General features: G+C 37.1%; 1 protein-coding gene across 1 annotated transcript; it reads left to right on the top strand.

Moving 5' to 3' along the window:
• The first annotated feature begins 2,434 nt into the window (after window positions 1–2,434).
• On the top strand, window positions 2,435–14,988 carry LOC145684225 (uncharacterized). The gene is made up of 3 exons (XM_081756315.1): window positions 2,435–2,870; window positions 9,024–9,497; window positions 14,254–14,988. The coding sequence occupies exons 1-3, from the start codon at window positions 2,684–2,686 to the stop codon at window positions 14,898–14,900; spliced, it is 1,308 nt and encodes a 435-aa protein (XP_081612441.1). The 5' UTR covers window positions 2,435–2,683; the 3' UTR covers window positions 14,901–14,988.
• Window positions 14,989–16,510: the final 1,522 nt, after the last annotated feature.

Below are 16,510 nucleotides of genomic sequence, written 5' to 3'. Positions count from 1 at the left end.
AAGAAAACAAGACAACGCGGGCATTTGCTACGTTTTTACAAATTAATATTTGTCATCTAGCAAGCAATTTAGAAGAAACAGAGTATCAGGCCCGTAGCCAGCCCACAAATTTAGGGGGGGGCGGCCGAAGTTAGGGGGAGCCCGACCCAATCATATTATACTTCATCACCATATTATAGTTTATTTGCAAGCCTATCGTGAAACCTTTATTGGGGCCAGCCAAAGTTTAGGGGGGGCGGCCCCCCTAGCCCCCCCCCCCGTGGATACGGGCCTGCAGAGTATTCAATACATTAAATGTATAGCACAGTTGTGAATCTTCTTTTCCGATGTATATTAAATCATTTGCTCCGTTCCCTCTATTTTTCTCTCTGTCTCTATGTCTCTCTCTCTCTCCTTGATATTCATTTTCCTGCAACTTATATTTTTGCTTGTTCTTCCTGTGTTCTCACCTCTATATTTTTTTTCTTCTTCCTCTATTTCTATAGTCAGAGATAGAGTGAGACAGACAAAGTGATGTGTACTAACTACTCATTTGATTTTACTTTTCTATGCACGTGTAGAACTAGCTTTTTTAAGTACCAATTAGACATAGGTTATAGGCGGTCTGTCGTGGACATGTTAGACGTAGTTTTCTGCAGACTCCATTCCATCTTTCATAGGTAATGATGGAGGAACAGGGTATTACTGTCAGACTAGCTACATTGGTAGAGTGTTGGATTTCTAACACTATGGTTCTGGGTTCGAATCCCACCCAAAGACGGTACTTTTTTCCATTTAGCAGTTTCCGATATTGTATACGTGCGAATCTCTTAAGATCTTATCTCTTTCTCATTTCTCCATGTAGATGGATGCTACGAAGAAAAACAATAGAGAAGTAATCTCTTGTTTCAGTTATGGTTGAGATTTTAAAGACATTTTCAGCTTTCTGCAAGCATTTTTATTTGTTTAAATAAATATGTGTTGTATAACACTTACTGTGTGTAATTATGTCTTTGTGGTTTGCTGATTCTCACAGTTATTATATATGGTTCATAACAAAATTTGAGATGGTCTCCTTTGAAGTGCATGTGTCATTTGTCAATATATGCGCACGTTTTCTTTTCCTTTATATTTCATATATTCCTCTTTATTTAGTTTTTATCACGTTGACCTTTTTCTCTTTCTCTCTCTTTAAAACTGAGGATGTAAAATGAGAAGAACCTCAATCTATTACTCCATCTTGTGAGAAATTTGTGGTTTGTAGTCACGTGGTCTATGCATTTCTTGCTCCAAACGAAGTGTGCAGGGGGACGAAGCCGAAGGTTATCCTGGCGTGATCAGTGCCACAAAGACGTTAGGTTGGTTGCCTATGTTGTTGGCGTAGTTTCACAATGAACTTAAACTTTCATGTTGCAGGTTTTTTGATTCGTATTGTACAATAAAGAGTCAATACTTTTCCACCATTTATATTAGTAGTAGATAATTATTTAACAAATAGCACAAACCACTACTGTAAAAGTAATTTCCTGCTGTCATTAATCAATCAAATGTGTATATAGGCCTATGTATCCATAAACGAGGGAGCGGGCCTGCCCAAAATTAAAATCCTAAAGCCACCATTAGTTTTAGACTCAATGAAAGCTTTGTTTTGTGTCACATGATAATTCCCTGTAGCTTAAAAGGGACGAATGATTAACGCAAGTGAATCTTGATGGGAAAAGAATATGGGAGGAAAAGAGAATCCACGAACACGATATTGTACACTACAAACCAGGGGCGAATCCAGGATGGACTTCTAAAGGGAGGGCGGTGGGTTGTAATACTGCTACTTAGTGCTACTTTTAAGAGCTCCAAACTCAGGGATTGGTTTAATTTATATATTAAAAAAATAAAAAAACTTTCTTCTTCTGGGGGGTAATCGCCCCCTGGATCCGCCACTGCTACAAACTCATTTGTTCTGGGATCGGACCAGGAACCCTCGCACAAGAAGTGAGCACATTATCACAGACTGAGGCTCTTAATTATTAAATTTTAATAATTTGCTTTCAGGCATATTTATTCTATTTTTATTTATTTATTTTTTTTTTTAAATGAAGACCTTTGTCATATGTGTTTAGCACTTCAATAAATAATTTATTGATAAAATAGATGGGTGAATTAATTCTGCTGAAGCAAAATCCAAAATGCTATAAGAAAGTTTTTGATGTTTGTAAAAATGGAAAATAGGGTTCAACGCTTCCACTTCCGGTTTGATCTCTGTCTTGTCTCCCATCATAAAACATAATTATGGTAAATTTAATTTTCTATTAAGAGCTTTGAAATATCGGATTTGCTGCCGCGAGAAGCCACGTTGTGACGCTGCTTTCTCTAAGCCTGATTTAGTGTAAAATGTTATTTACCGCTAGTGCGGTACCGCGGCGACATCTACCAAGCGCTTCAGCTGCACAGCATGTGACCGTGTGAACTGGAACCTGGCTGGCAGAGAAAGAGAAAGATGGGTGATCGTCCAATCGCACACAAACAAAAGCGGTGACTTGCTTTTGGTACTTGGATCTTGAAACTTGAAAGCAAAACCGCGAAGAAAGGAAAAAAAAAAAAAAAAAAAACATGCGTGCACCGCCCAACCGTAACGTCACGTTGACGTTACGCGAGCAGCCATTGGCCGTTTCACAGACTGATCGTCGACCGTACTGCAAGAGAGACAATGGCAGGCGAACTAGAATTAGACATAGAATTATTTATTGATGAAATACGAAAACATCGAGAGTTATGGGATATGAATTACGAGTATTATCGAGATAAGTGTAAGAAGACTGCTGCTTGGATTAATCTTTGTGACAAGTTTGTGGATAATTTCGGACAGAAGACGCAAGAAGAAAAAAACGAAATAGGTAAGTAGTTCTACTTTCATCTAATTTCAATGAATATTTCCAGATTTTGATCAAGTTTGTTCTGTGTTGTAATACACTTTACTTTTTCGGCAACAGTAAGTGATTACATAGCTTAACCACTACTCGGAATGTCTTCAAAAGAATAGACCTTCTCTTTGGAGTTGCAAGCGAGCAGGCGAACTAACTTCCTTTCCGTGTATCAAAGCAAGGGTTGCCAACGATTAGCTTTTAGCACTAGATTACAAAGTAATAATAATACAAAAGCAAATATAGACATTTTTAGAAGGAAAGTTTCTCAGTTCTTCACTCTGCATGACACGCGCTAATTCCTAATAATAAACAGTGACTAATAGGTGTTGCTGCGTGCGGGTAGGGTTGCCAGCTGTCCTGAAGTAAGTGGGACATCCAGAATTTGAATAATTTTCTTAGGATCTCGAATTATATTTAAGAAGGATGCATTATATGGCGGAATACCCAAAACACAAAGTATACGACAGATATTATTTATGATATTTTACCCTTCCGACCCACAGTTTGTATCTGTCGAGACATCGATATTGTTAATTCGCTAAGATTTTTCGTTTTGATACCAATGGAATCACTGCCAACCCAATGATGATATTATTTGAGTGGTTATGTAGTTCATAACCTCCCTTTCAACTAATCACCAACTAGCTGAGCACAGTGGTTTAGTTGGACCGGGACTGTCGTTCTGGAAATATTTGTTTTCAGATATTCAGCAGTTCAGTAACAAATTGGCTCGTGAACTGTGTGATTGCTGATAGTCATTCCTTTTTTTTTTTTTTTTTTTCAACTAAATCACTACCTTGTGTATTTCTTTCTGTTACCTCCAATAAATTGTTTCATGGATGTATACTTATTTTGGGTATGAGTAACCAACAAAACGTTGCAACTGTGGGCACGAATAGATAGGCCTATCGTAACCATGCAGCCAATATGCCGATTTAATTGCGATGCCAATAGATGGCGCTACTATGGAGACAATTTGGCGATTTAATTGCGCTGCCAGTAGATGTCGCTACCATACAGGCAATTTTCCAATTTAATTGCAATGCCAATAGGTGTCGCTACCACAGAGGCAATTTGCTGATTTAATTGTGAGGCCAATAGATGTCGCTACCATGCAGGCAATTTGTAGATTTAACTCTGATGTCAATACCAATTTTCCAGTAATTGCGATGCCAATAGACGTCACTACCATACAGGTAACATCTCAATTTAATTGCGATGCCAATAGATGTCGTTATCATGGAGGTAATTTGCCGGTAATTGCGATGTCAATAGATGGCGTTACCACAGAGGCAATTTGCCTATTTAATTGCAATGCCAATAGATGTCGCTACCATGCAGACAATTTGTCGATTTAATTGCGATGTCTCAGCAGATGGCGCTACCATGGAGGCAATTTGTCGATTTAATTGCAGTGCCAATAGATGTCACTACCATGTAGTTAACTTCTGAATTTAATTGCGATGCCAATAGATGTCGTTATCATGGAGGCAATTTGCCTGTAATTGCGATGTCAATAGATGGCGCTACCATAGCAGCAATTTGCCGATTTAATTGCAATGCCAATAGATGTCGCTACCATGCAGGCAATTTGCAGATTTAACTGTTGATGTCAATACCAATTTTCCAGTAATTGCGATGTCATGTCGCTATCATGCAGGCAATTTGCCGATTTAATTGCAATGTCAATAGACGGCGCTAACATGGAGGCAATTTGCCAATTTAATTGTAACTTAAGAACTTCAATTTAATTATTTCAAAATGGATAGTGCTGATGTTCAATATGAACATGCTTTGCTATTTATTATCATTAGAACAAGGCCGTAACTATACTTAGATTTGAGAAGTTGGTTGGTGCTGGTTGGTGGGGAAACTAAAAGCAAAACATTCATTTACGAAATATCATCATCATTATAATAGGTATTCTTCCATTATTGGCAAGGGACTTCTGAGAAGCTTCCACGGTCTTCCGCTAACCTCTTTGTCTTCACGTACTACTTTTCTGTCTTGATATCGTCCATTAATTGTAATCTCCTTCGCCTCTCCCTATTTCTCCTGTCACCGTACCCTTTAGCATAGTTAAGGCTAATTGCGGAATTTTTACTTTACGGAATCAGGAAAGTAAAATCGGCAAAATTCTGCATTCCGAAAAAATCGGAAATTTGGAAAACTCTGATTTTTTCTGAATTCCGGAATTTTCTAAATTTGAATTTTTTTCCGAAATCCGGAAAATTTTGGCCATCCTACTCTAGCACGTCCCACATGGTACAGTTCCTTAGTAGCCAATGTACCAGCTTGTTTCTCTTCTTCTCAATGAATAGAATTAATATAGGTGTGTTCGGACCAAACAAAACAGACTCCAAGAGCAAACTACACCTTAAGGACGTTTTTCATGCAAAATAATTTATAGGATTATTAAGCCATATATTTATTTATGGCATAACAACAAAATCAACTAAACAGTGTTCCAAAAACTTGTCCGGAAAAACTCATCCCAAAAATAAACTAAAGTTTTGAATCCGTAATGACTTGAAAAAACGAGTAATTGGAATTACGCACATCGAAGTCAACTTCATTTTTTACTATAAAATAAAATAACTTATTTCACACAAAGTCCAGTTTCTAATTGTAACCAACTGCTACTCGGATCCAATTCGTTTCCATATTTTAAACATCTTGAAATAAACCTATATTTCTTTTTCGTAACTTCAATGTAAAATAAGCGAGCATAGTAATACATATATATTTCTAGACCAATACTATGAAATAAATATGAAGAGTAGGAGGGCAGAAAAGACTACTGCTAAGGTTCCGTATTTTAGCTATAGTAATCTAATTTTTGAAAAGTAAGCTCGAGTCTTGGATTTGGAGAGTCGATTGAGCCACTTTCTTTACAGATAGAATAAAGTGTCAAAGAGGATATGGTCTCTGTCATCAGTTCTACGGGCTGTTTCAAATTAACTTGATTTGTAGTCAGTAGTAGATTGTGTTCTTGAGAGCCAACAGACAACCAAAGGTAAATGTCTTGTTTCCAAGAAAACTAATCACTGAGCTTTAACTGTATGTAAGATTGAAAGAGAACCATTCTGTCATAAAGGAAAGATAATAAGCTGTTGTCTTTTGCAAAAATAGCCTACTTCGGTAATAAATTATGATCATAGATGCATCCAATTTTGCGATACAAATTTTCATTTGCATTGCGTGTCTAGAATTTTGTGTAGCAAACTGCGATGAGATACCGCTTAAATAAATCGCTGATATTCTGCCATTATTGGCAGGTCACTTGCTGCAACTGAGAAGCTTCCGTGCTCCACGGTCTTCCGCTCACCTTTTCGTCTTCACGTACGATTTCTTTGTTTCAATATTGTCCATTAATTATAGTCTCCTTTGCCCTCCCTCTCTTTCCTGCCACCATACCCTCTACTACGTTCCATATGTGATACAGTTCCTTCTTAGTCAATGTCCCAACCAGTTTCTCTTCCTCTTCTTAATAATATCTAAAATTGTTATTTTCTCCACCACCATTTCTAACACCCTCTCATTCGTTTTCTTCTCGACCCAGCTAATTCTCTCCATTGTTCTCCACACCCACATTTCGGAACCTTCCAATCATTTTTCGTCATTTTTGCGTAATGTCCATTTTCTCTGCCCCATACAGTACAACACTCCACACGAAGCATTTTATGATTTTTTTTTTCTCAAGTCTTTAAGGTCCCACAAAATAGTATTTTCTTACTCCAAAAGGCTTGTTTTGCCATTCCTATTCTTGCTTTTATTTCACCTTCACACTTCATATCATCACTAACTACCCAGATATCGAAAATTTGACACCTGTTCTATTTTCTCCTTCCTATTTCTATATTAGACACTGATCGCTTCCTTCCAATCGCAATGGTTTTTGTCTTTCTCACATTTATTTTCATCCCATATTCTTCACAGCTTTTTCACAAGTTTTCTAACATCTTACTGATTTATATAGCCTATATGTAAAGATGGGTGACTGTAGCGCCTATGGCAGGCATGCCTCCAAATAATTTCAGTCCCCTCACTGCCCCCTCTAAAAATCCTATACACTGGCCAAATCACTCGTGAAGTAAAGAATGTCAGTTAGCATATGTGTGACCGAAAGTGGAAGAAATATATCATTTCCGGTTTCAATATTGATCACTATAAACGGTAGGAAGGACGGTAAGAGATAACTTTTTTTTTTTAAATGCAGATTCAGCATTCCCAAAACAGATTGATGTCTTCGCCCTTAACCCTGTACTGAAACCATAAGTAGCAGTTTACCATCACTTCTGGATTCAGTATTGATTCCTATAGAGCAAAAACGACAATGGATCATGTAAAACTTTTTCACGTAAATTTAGTTCGAAGAATAGGTTCAATCTCGACTTTAATATTTCTATTCAAACCGGAAGTAATAGATAACTACTGCCACTTCCGGTTTCTATTTCTATTCAAACAGGAAGTAATATATATCTACTGCCACTTCCGGTTTCTATTTCTATTCAAACCGGAGTAATAGATAACTACGGTCACTTCCGGTTTCTACTTCTATTCAAACCGGAAGTAATAGATAACTACTGCCACTTCCGGTTTCTATATATATTGAATCACTTGAATTGTAAAGGTGAAATAAAAGCAAGGATAGGCATGGCGAAATAAGCCTTTAGGTGGAAGAAAAGTCTATGTTGTGGGACCTTGAATAAAGAATTGAGAAAAAAGACTTATAAAATGCTTCGTGAGGAGTATTGTACTGTATGGGGCAGAAACATGGACATTATGTAAAAATGAAAAACGAATGGAAGCTTTCGAAATGTGGGCGTGAAGAAGAATGAAGCGAATCAGCTGGGTCGAGCGGATAGGAATGGTGAAGGAGAAAAGAACAATTTTAGATATTATTAAGAAGGGGAAGATAAACTGGTTGGGACATTGACTAAGAAGGAACTGTATCATGAAGGACGTGCTAGAAGGTATGGTGGCAGGAAAGAGAGGGAGGGGTGAAGGAGACTATAATTAATGTACGATATCAAAAGAAGAAGAGATTAGCGCGGAAGACCGTGAATCACGGAAGCTTCTCGGCTGCGGCAAGTGACCTGCCAGTAATGGAAGAATACCTATGATGATGATGATAAAGCAAAAACGGTAATAGTGAGAAACTTTCTATGTGAATTTATTGTCCCAAGAGTAGGTTCCACATCCACTTTAATCCCTGTGTTGAAACCGGAAATTACAGAATCTGGTTCTTTCGTTTTTAATATTTAATTTTCGTAGAGGAAAAAATAGTTAACATTATTGTATATCAATGAATATTCTGATATAAATACGAGGAGTGATCAGAAATTAAGGTTATAAAGCCTGGAATGAAACGTGTATATTATTTCGTACAATCAATACAGCCAACAGATAGTACATACATTAGCTTATTTTTCTATATAGTCTCCATATGTTAAGGCACTTGTCGCATCGTGGACGAGTTTGAAGATTCTATCCCGGTCAAAATCCTGTACTTGGTGTTGAGCCACGTTGACACGAAGTCTCCTCTGAATTGAAGCGACGGCCTGCTAGGTGCTCTTTCAAGTGCGTAAACAGGTTAAAGTTGCTTGGAGCGAGGTCTGAGCTGTAAGCAGGGTGGTCGATGCTGTCCCAACGAAACTGCTTGAACAGCGTGGTGGTCTTCTGGGCTCCTCATCGGTGACGTTTTCTCAACCAGCCGCAAACTTTCGACATCATTCTGCAACATGCTGACAAGACATTACAGTTTCTCCGTAAACCTCTACCACCTGCCGGTGAATTTCAGCCGCGGTTACATGTTTCGCCTACATAAATCGAATAACTGAGCGGGCTTTTTCTTTTTTGCGAGAACAGTTTTCCAAACAAGTCGCCACTTGTGTTTAACTACAGCTAGCGCCGTAGGTGGCGAGTGGATGAAACTCTGCACAGTTGCCAACTCCATGTATTAAAACTACTGCACACTCCTCATTCTTCTATTCTCCAGAAATATCGACTTTGTAACTTTAGTTTCTTATTCTTCCTCGTATCAATAGTACTACAAATAAAAATAATCAATTGTCATTAATTACTAGTACATTAATTCGTTTTTGTTCCTTTCTCGTTTAGTTAAGAAGTTAATGAATAAATGGAAGAATGTGAGGGATAATTTTATCAGGACTATTCGAAAGTATGGTAAATCGAATCCGGCTAAGCGGTACATCTATGCAAAGCACCTGGCCTTTTTGTTGCCATCAGAAGAGAATGCTGAAACCACACAGCCAAGCACTCGTAATGAAGACACTGCTAAGTTAACGGAGGAACACCTTCGGCGGTATTTAGAATTGTATTCGAATGACAATAGTCAGCCATTTCAAGATCTTAACGACTCACAGGAGCGTCAGAGTAATAAAGAATCAGCAGCAGGTGAACAATTAGATGTTGTCAAATTTATCCAAGAAGTTCAGAAATATCCAGAATTGTGGAACATGAATTCTGAATATTATCCGGACAGAAGCAAAAGACTTGCAGCGTGGAATAAAATTTCTGAGAAGTTTACTGAAGATTTTCATCAAAAATCTGAAGAGGAAAAGAATAACATAAGTAAGTAGTTTTTTTTTTTTTTTTTTTTTGAAAATGCCAGCTGGAGTGTTTGCAATTTAATTGAGAAGGAGGGACATTATTTTTGCTAAACCTACGAGTATAATGCATATTGTTACGGAATGAGATTTTATCCTCCCCTGCAGGGTGTAGCCACGAGGGGCCTATCAGGGTCAAGCCCCCAAAATGATTTCCTGTATCCCCCCCACAGATGACCAGCTTTTAAAACATTATCGTAAGATTACCTCGCTTCAGTCATTTAAAATTAACAAAGTTTACATATAATTAATAATTTACGGTAAATTATTTACCGTTCCTTACCGATCGATATTTTTATATGCTTTAAATAACTAGTGTTTTAAAATACAATATTTTTTATCAGATGGAAAATTTGGTGAAAAATAACGTTTTTATTTAGTTTGGATTTCATTCACTTTTTATTTTTATTTTATTTTATTTTATTTTTGCTACTTGGTTTAAAACAGAAACTGAGTTATAGCTGTTAATAAAATAGTTATGATTTTTTTTTTTAAAGTCAGGAAGAATAGATAAATATTTTTGTCAGGAAATCGTAAAGGAATTAAGTGAAATTTCAAAGAAAATTAGTCTTATGTAGATAGGTTTGTGTGCAAGGGCTTAAATTGAAATAGTTATGCAGGTATAACGTTTGGTCCGGGGCAGTAGTTCTTGGTTAAGCATAATAAAAACTGATTGGTACATAATATTTATGGAGAAAAAAAAAGCTATTTAATAATGTCAAATTTTTCCTTTTCAGAAATGTCAAATTTTTCAATCCTTTGTAACTTTATCCCTATTTATTTGAACTACGTTATATCGGGATTGTGGTGTTTGACACCAGTAGAGTCAACATTTCTTTCCGGTTTTTTCAGGAGGGGCAATATTTTAGACCGACATAAGGTTTCATTTTCTTTCTTTTCTTCTTTTTTTTAGCATGTAAGTATATGATTTATTAAAAGCATGTATTTCTCAAACTCAAGGGCGGCACCTGTCCCCTTCCCCTCCTCAAATGACGCCCGTGTTTGACACTAGGATACTTTCAATTTGCATTACCCAATCCGTCTCACTCGCATAGATACCGTTGTAGATGCCTATAAAGTTCTGTTGTTTTTCGATATTTGTGATACTGTAGCATCTTTAGTTTGTAACACTAAATGATAAATATGATTTTATAAGCTTTAGTTTAACCTTTAGATTTGAAGTATGTAATAACTTGACACAGTGCTATTGGAAAAATTATAACTTTATGTTGGCTGGTGGTACTGCAGAATACGAGGTATATTCAAAAAGTATTGAACTTTTGGTTGGAAAAATTACATTTATTGATTTGGAAATTCGAAACACTAATCCCCTTCAAAGTAGTGTTCTTGGTAATGCACACACTTCTCCCAGCGCTCCCATCAATGTTGGGAACACTTTCGGAATGCAGTTTTTGGAATGGTGAGCAACCATGTTGTATTCCATATGCAGGGTGTCTACTAAAATTCCAAAATGAAATTTCGTGACTTTTTCGTGACCTTTTCTTTACCAAATCATAAAATTTTCTAACATTTTGAAGAGCGAATTCGGGTGCTAATTAGGCCGAATTTTCATCCATGCAATAGAAACATAATTTGCTTGCGATTTGGTAGCGTCTAAACCCGACCATAGACATTTTTAGTGGTGAATTTTGACGTTTTGTAGAACAAAATTTTCCAATCTGTACTTACATTTGTAGTTAAAAAAAAAATCGTGACCCAAAAGCTAAATTTCGTGACTTTTTCGTGACTTTCATGACCGTTTTCTGATTTCGTGACTTTTTCGTGACGTTCGTGACTTTCGTGACCGATAGACACCCTGCATATGATATCTTCTCTTGACTCAAATCAGGCCCTTTTTAGTGGCATTTTCAGTGTGGGAAATAACCAAAAATCACATGGAGCCATGTCGGGTGAGTAGGGAGCCTGACGACACACAGGAATGGTGGGGTTGGGATGAAAACCTGAAGTACATTTCGCTGACATTCCTCGTCATGCCCAAATTCCCGTTCAAAATTGAATGTACCGATCCGATTGAAGTTTCCGCTTGGCGTTTGGGTATCGCCAAGCTTTTGGTAAAATTTGATGGAATAACGCTTCTCAAGTTTTTCTGTATTTTTACAAAAAAAAGTGAAAACGGACGACCGCTCACTTCACTCGTTAGCCGACTGTCAGCTACTGACGCTTTCCGCGGGCGGCAAAAAATTTAGAACTGTGCTTGAGTATCCCCTTTACATCTACAGCGAAAAAACTCTCCCGCGCTTCATTCGTTTACGTGGGAAAAAATAAGGTTCGATACTTTTTGAACACACCTCGTATGTCAATGTCCTTCTATTGATATTTGTATGGTTCGAAATCTTAGCGTATTGTATGTATTAGTTTAAATGTTACAAAGGGCATTTCAAGATAAGTAGTGCACTATGTGTACGTGCTGTATATATATATATATATATATATATATATATATATATATATATATATATATATATATATATATATATATATATACAGTGGCGAATCCAGGATATAATCAAGGGGGCTAAACCATAGTTTGCCGCTATATCCAATGTAAAGCAGGATTGAAGCCCATTTTATCTAGTGTATACCTGAGAGTCAAGGGGGCTATAGCAGCCCTTGGATCCGCGCCTATATATATATATGGTGTTTCAAAACAACACCGACAACGTTTGGAAGGTGATTTCTGACACCAAGATAAGACAAAAAGTATAGACCAACCTGGGTGCACAAATGCTTGCTTTCAGAGTTATGGGCCACAGAAAATATAAATACTGAACTTTAAAGGTCCATAGCTCCTAAAATATGGGGCTTACCGTAGTTGGGTCAAGACTTCACTTTGGAACTAGTGCGTATCCTATTCAAGTATCCAAGTTTCAGAATCCTGCGTTTCTTCCGCAACAATTTTTATAGAGGTAGTTGGTGAGTACTTCAGATTATATGCCCATAACCAAACTCCATTCGTAAAAAAAAAAAAAAAAAAAAAAAAAAAAAGCCGTGAGTACCTTAGGATTCTCAAACGTGCATTTATGGATAGGGTACATATTAGTTCCTAAGTGAAGTCTTGAGCGACTACAGTAGATCCCACAGTATTGGAGCTGTAGATCATTAAAATTCTTTTTTTTTTTTTCATGTTTTCGGCAGCCTAGTCCGAAAGGAAGCATTTGTGCACCCAGATTGGTCTCCCAAACGTTGTCGGTTTTCTTTTGAAACATCCTATATATATATATATATATATATATATATATATATATAGTGCATCCACCCACCCACCTTAAAAGGTAGGACCCACCTTCAAAGCTCAATTTCTGCAATCATGAGTCGACCGTGATTGACATGCGTATCACTTGAAAACGTACGTCATTGAGTTTCAAATTATTTATCCTAGATGTCTCTCCGAATGCAACAATAGCTGAATAACCGAACGCAACAATTACGCTAAATTTTCATTGAATAGAAATTTAAACGGTTTTGTGGACTTAAAAAAAAAAGAAAGAAAGAAAGAAAGAAAGGTTTCTTGTGTAAAACGTCACTCCGCAGCAGAAAACTTTTTTCTGTTCTAAAATTTCACAAGACTGGCCCCGTGCTGTTTCAGAGCAAGATCCAGATTCTCCGAAAGTAAACGTGTTCTGTGCTATTTCTTCAAGAGAAATTTATGACCCTTTCATTTCCGAGAAAACTACAGTTAATGGCTGTATCTACCATTAAATACTGGAAAACTAGCTTCTTCCACAACCTATTCAAGGGTCCAATGACCTCATTTTTCAGTAAGACTGTGCACTACAACATTTGCACCGGCAGATTCGACAACTTTCAAATGATACTCTGCCTCATTCTCCGATATGTCGCACAAGATCCGAAGACTTAGCATTACTCTCTTGGCCTCCTAGATCCCCAGACATCACCCATATGACTTATTTTTTGTGGTTGTGAAAAACTATATTTTTGTGCCTCTATTACCAACCAATCTATATGGATGACCTCAGAGCAAAATCATAGCAGAAGTGAATTCAGTGGAAGAAGGCACTGTGCTGAGTTTGGAAAGAATTCAGCTACCGTTTTGATGTTACCTTTGCGGCAGGTGAAGGGCACATACAGCACTTATAACACGGTGAGAAAAATTTGGTGACTCACTAAACTATAGTAGAACCTCTCTAATCCGTTACCTTTGGGACTGAGGGTACGATCGGAACGCAAGAAAGGTCAGATTATCAGTAAATACAGAAAAAAAAAAACAACATGGATTTGCAGTAAAGTAAACAATCACTGAACTCAAAAATGATTGCTTTGTTCTCTACAGTAAAAACAAACGAAAAATAAGCACTAGAAGCTACCCAGTACAGAAAACATACACAACGAAAGAAACGATACAAGATACATATAACGGAGCACTAAAGCAGATATGCAGTAACAAGTTAACAACAATGCCGCGACGGCAGTAAACGACAATGGACCCCGTGAATCGTCGATGAGTCGGGACAAGTTTGTCTCGAGCACAGTCAGATCTACTGGAGTGGCAGACCAGCCGAGGGCAGACGAGAGGGGTTCTACTATACTTATAATTTGTTGTTTGGTTATACATAGTAACATATTTCATTTGCTATACGTAAAATTTCGGTTTTTTGTCCGTTTTTTTGATACACTATATATATTAGAATTGTGAATGGTAAATGCATTATGGTAATACCTATTTTGTGTTGTTTTTGTAGGTAAGAAGTATCTGCATAAATGGCGGAATATACGAGATAATTTTATTAAGAGCCTCAGAAAGCAAAGTCAGTCTGATTCCCCTAAGCAGTACGTTTATTCCAGACATCTGTCTTTCTTACTGCAAACTTATAATCAAGAAGCAATCCAGTCAAACTTCGCTGCCAACGAAGACAAAGATATTTCCAGATATGATGTAGAATCAAAACTTCTACACCGTGGTTTTAAAAGAAGAAAGCAGCATTCCAAACACCGAAGAAGTTTCGAACCAGCGTGCGTCGTTGATAACATGGCGTATCCAAATGCCTATGGCACTGTGATTGAAACTGATGAAGATAGAGCATTTTTTGACTCGTTAATACCAACAATAAAATGTTTTAATATAGACCAAAAATTAGAATTTAGAAGTGAAGTATTAAATATTATTAAGAAAATTAGATTGTCAAATCCAAATCCTCCTCAACATGCCAATTCTTCTTATTGTCCTACTGGCGTTGTCGCTCCGCAAAATTCATTTCATTCTGTATTTCCACAGAATTCCCATGATAGGAAGGTTGCCAATAATATATACTCTTCTACGACTAGTAGTCTAAGTTCTTCAGGTCAAGATGAAGGCGAAGAGGATTCTGCAGATGGCGACGTTTTGTAGTAGAAAGTGTTAATACACAGAGTCTGTTAAAAAATGCATACACATTTTACAACAAACACTATATTCTGTAAATATAACAAAAGAAAACTCTATAGTGTATGTTTGGCCTAAACTTATTATAAAGTGTGTTCCATTAAAAGCGATGGATTTAATTTCTTAAGAAAATATTGAAAGTTTACTGTATACAGTGTGTTTCCAAACAATACCGACAAGTTTAGGTGATTTCTGACACCAAGATAAGACAAAAAGTATAGACCAACCTGGGTGCACAAATGCTTCCTTTCGGAGTTACAGGCTGCCAAAAAACGTGAAAAAATGAACTTTGAATGTCCATAGCTCCAAAACTATGGAACCTACCATAGACTGGTCAAGATTTTAATTAAAAACTAGTATGTGCCCTATCCAAATATCCATGTTCCAGAATCCTGCGGTACTTCCGCAACAATTTTTATAGAGGTAGTTTGTGAGTACTTCAAATTATATTCCCGTAACCTAACTCCCTCTATAAAATTTGTTGCCTGAGTACCTTAGAATTCTGAAACATGTATTTTTTGGATAGCGCAAATATTAGTTCCTAAGTGAAGTCTTGACCCGACTTCAGTAGATCGCATAGTTTTGAGGCTATGAACCTTTGAAATTCATTTTTTCATGTTTTCGGCAGCCTATAACTCCGAAAGGAAGCATTTGTACACCCAGATTGGTCTATACTTTTTGTCTTATCTTGGTGTCAGGAATCACCTCCCAAACATTGTTGGTGTTGTTTTGAAACACCCTTGTATATGTATTGTATATATTAATGTATATTTATAAATATTTTTATATAATTGCGTTGGATCAATATTCTCATTTAAGAGTGAAAGATGACATCCGTTATATGTCCCCCCAGACTTCTTCTGTAGGATTTCACTCTCTCGATTAAATTTATAATTACTTTTGCACACACTTGTTCATTGATGTAGCTGATAACACGTTCAATTTCCACCTTGAGTTTTCGCACTGTTCGTGGTTTGTTTATGTTAATCTTGGAGATTTCTGAAGCTTCGACAGGAAGTAGTAGCAAGGAGTAAGGTCACATGACAGTTGGGTAGCTATTGGCATCGCTTCAAATATATAAGGACTTGGGCAGACAATCGACTCGTGGGAGCTTGCGTCATCCTGTGAAAACCACTTACGTTCATACCAATTCTGTTTAAACGGAGCTACAAAACACTGATTATCATATTGACGTAACTATTACCGTTTCTCCACTAACTGTCAGGGCATTGCCACCCTCATCTTGAAAAGAAGTACGATCTTATCATTCCACCAGCCCAATATCAACACAATAAGGTCACTTGTAAGATACAGACCTGTAGTGAGCCCAAAAATGTATGGAGGGCCGGTAGAAGTTAGGGGGGCCGATCCAATCATATTATAGTTAATTTGCAATCCTGTCGTGAAAATTTTTTGGGGCCAGTAAAAATTTAGGGGTTCGGCTCTCCGTGGGCATGAGCTTGTGTAAGCATCCCAATTTTAAGACAAACTACAAGAATCCGATTTAAGAGCATTTACACGTTGTAATTGTGTAGAAATGTTCGTTATTCTTCAAAAAGTCATTCTATTAAGCATAT

Source organism: Thermobia domestica, chromosome 4, assembly GCF_964235325.1.
Source record: "Thermobia domestica chromosome 4, izTheDome1.hap1.1, whole genome shotgun sequence".
In the NCBI taxonomy this organism is placed as follows: domain Eukaryota; kingdom Metazoa; phylum Arthropoda; class Insecta; order Zygentoma; family Lepismatidae; genus Thermobia; species Thermobia domestica.
This window is presented reverse-complemented; position numbering and strand designations above follow the sequence as displayed.

What these genes read in the sequence shown, in the direction of transcription:
- LOC145684225 (XM_081756315.1), top strand. Translation starts at nt 2,684, where the DNA reads ATGGCAGGCGAACTAGAATTAGACATAGAATTATTTATTGATGAAATA. An exon ending in AGAAGAAAAAAACGAAATAG is followed by an intron (nt 2,871 to 9,023) that starts GTAAGTAGTTCT and finishes TTTCTCGTTTAG; the next exon opens with TTAAGAAGTTAATGAATAAA. An exon ending in AGAGGAAAAGAATAACATAA is followed by an intron (nt 9,498 to 14,253) that starts GTAAGTAGTTTT and finishes TTGTTTTTGTAG; the next exon opens with GTAAGAAGTATCTGCATAAA.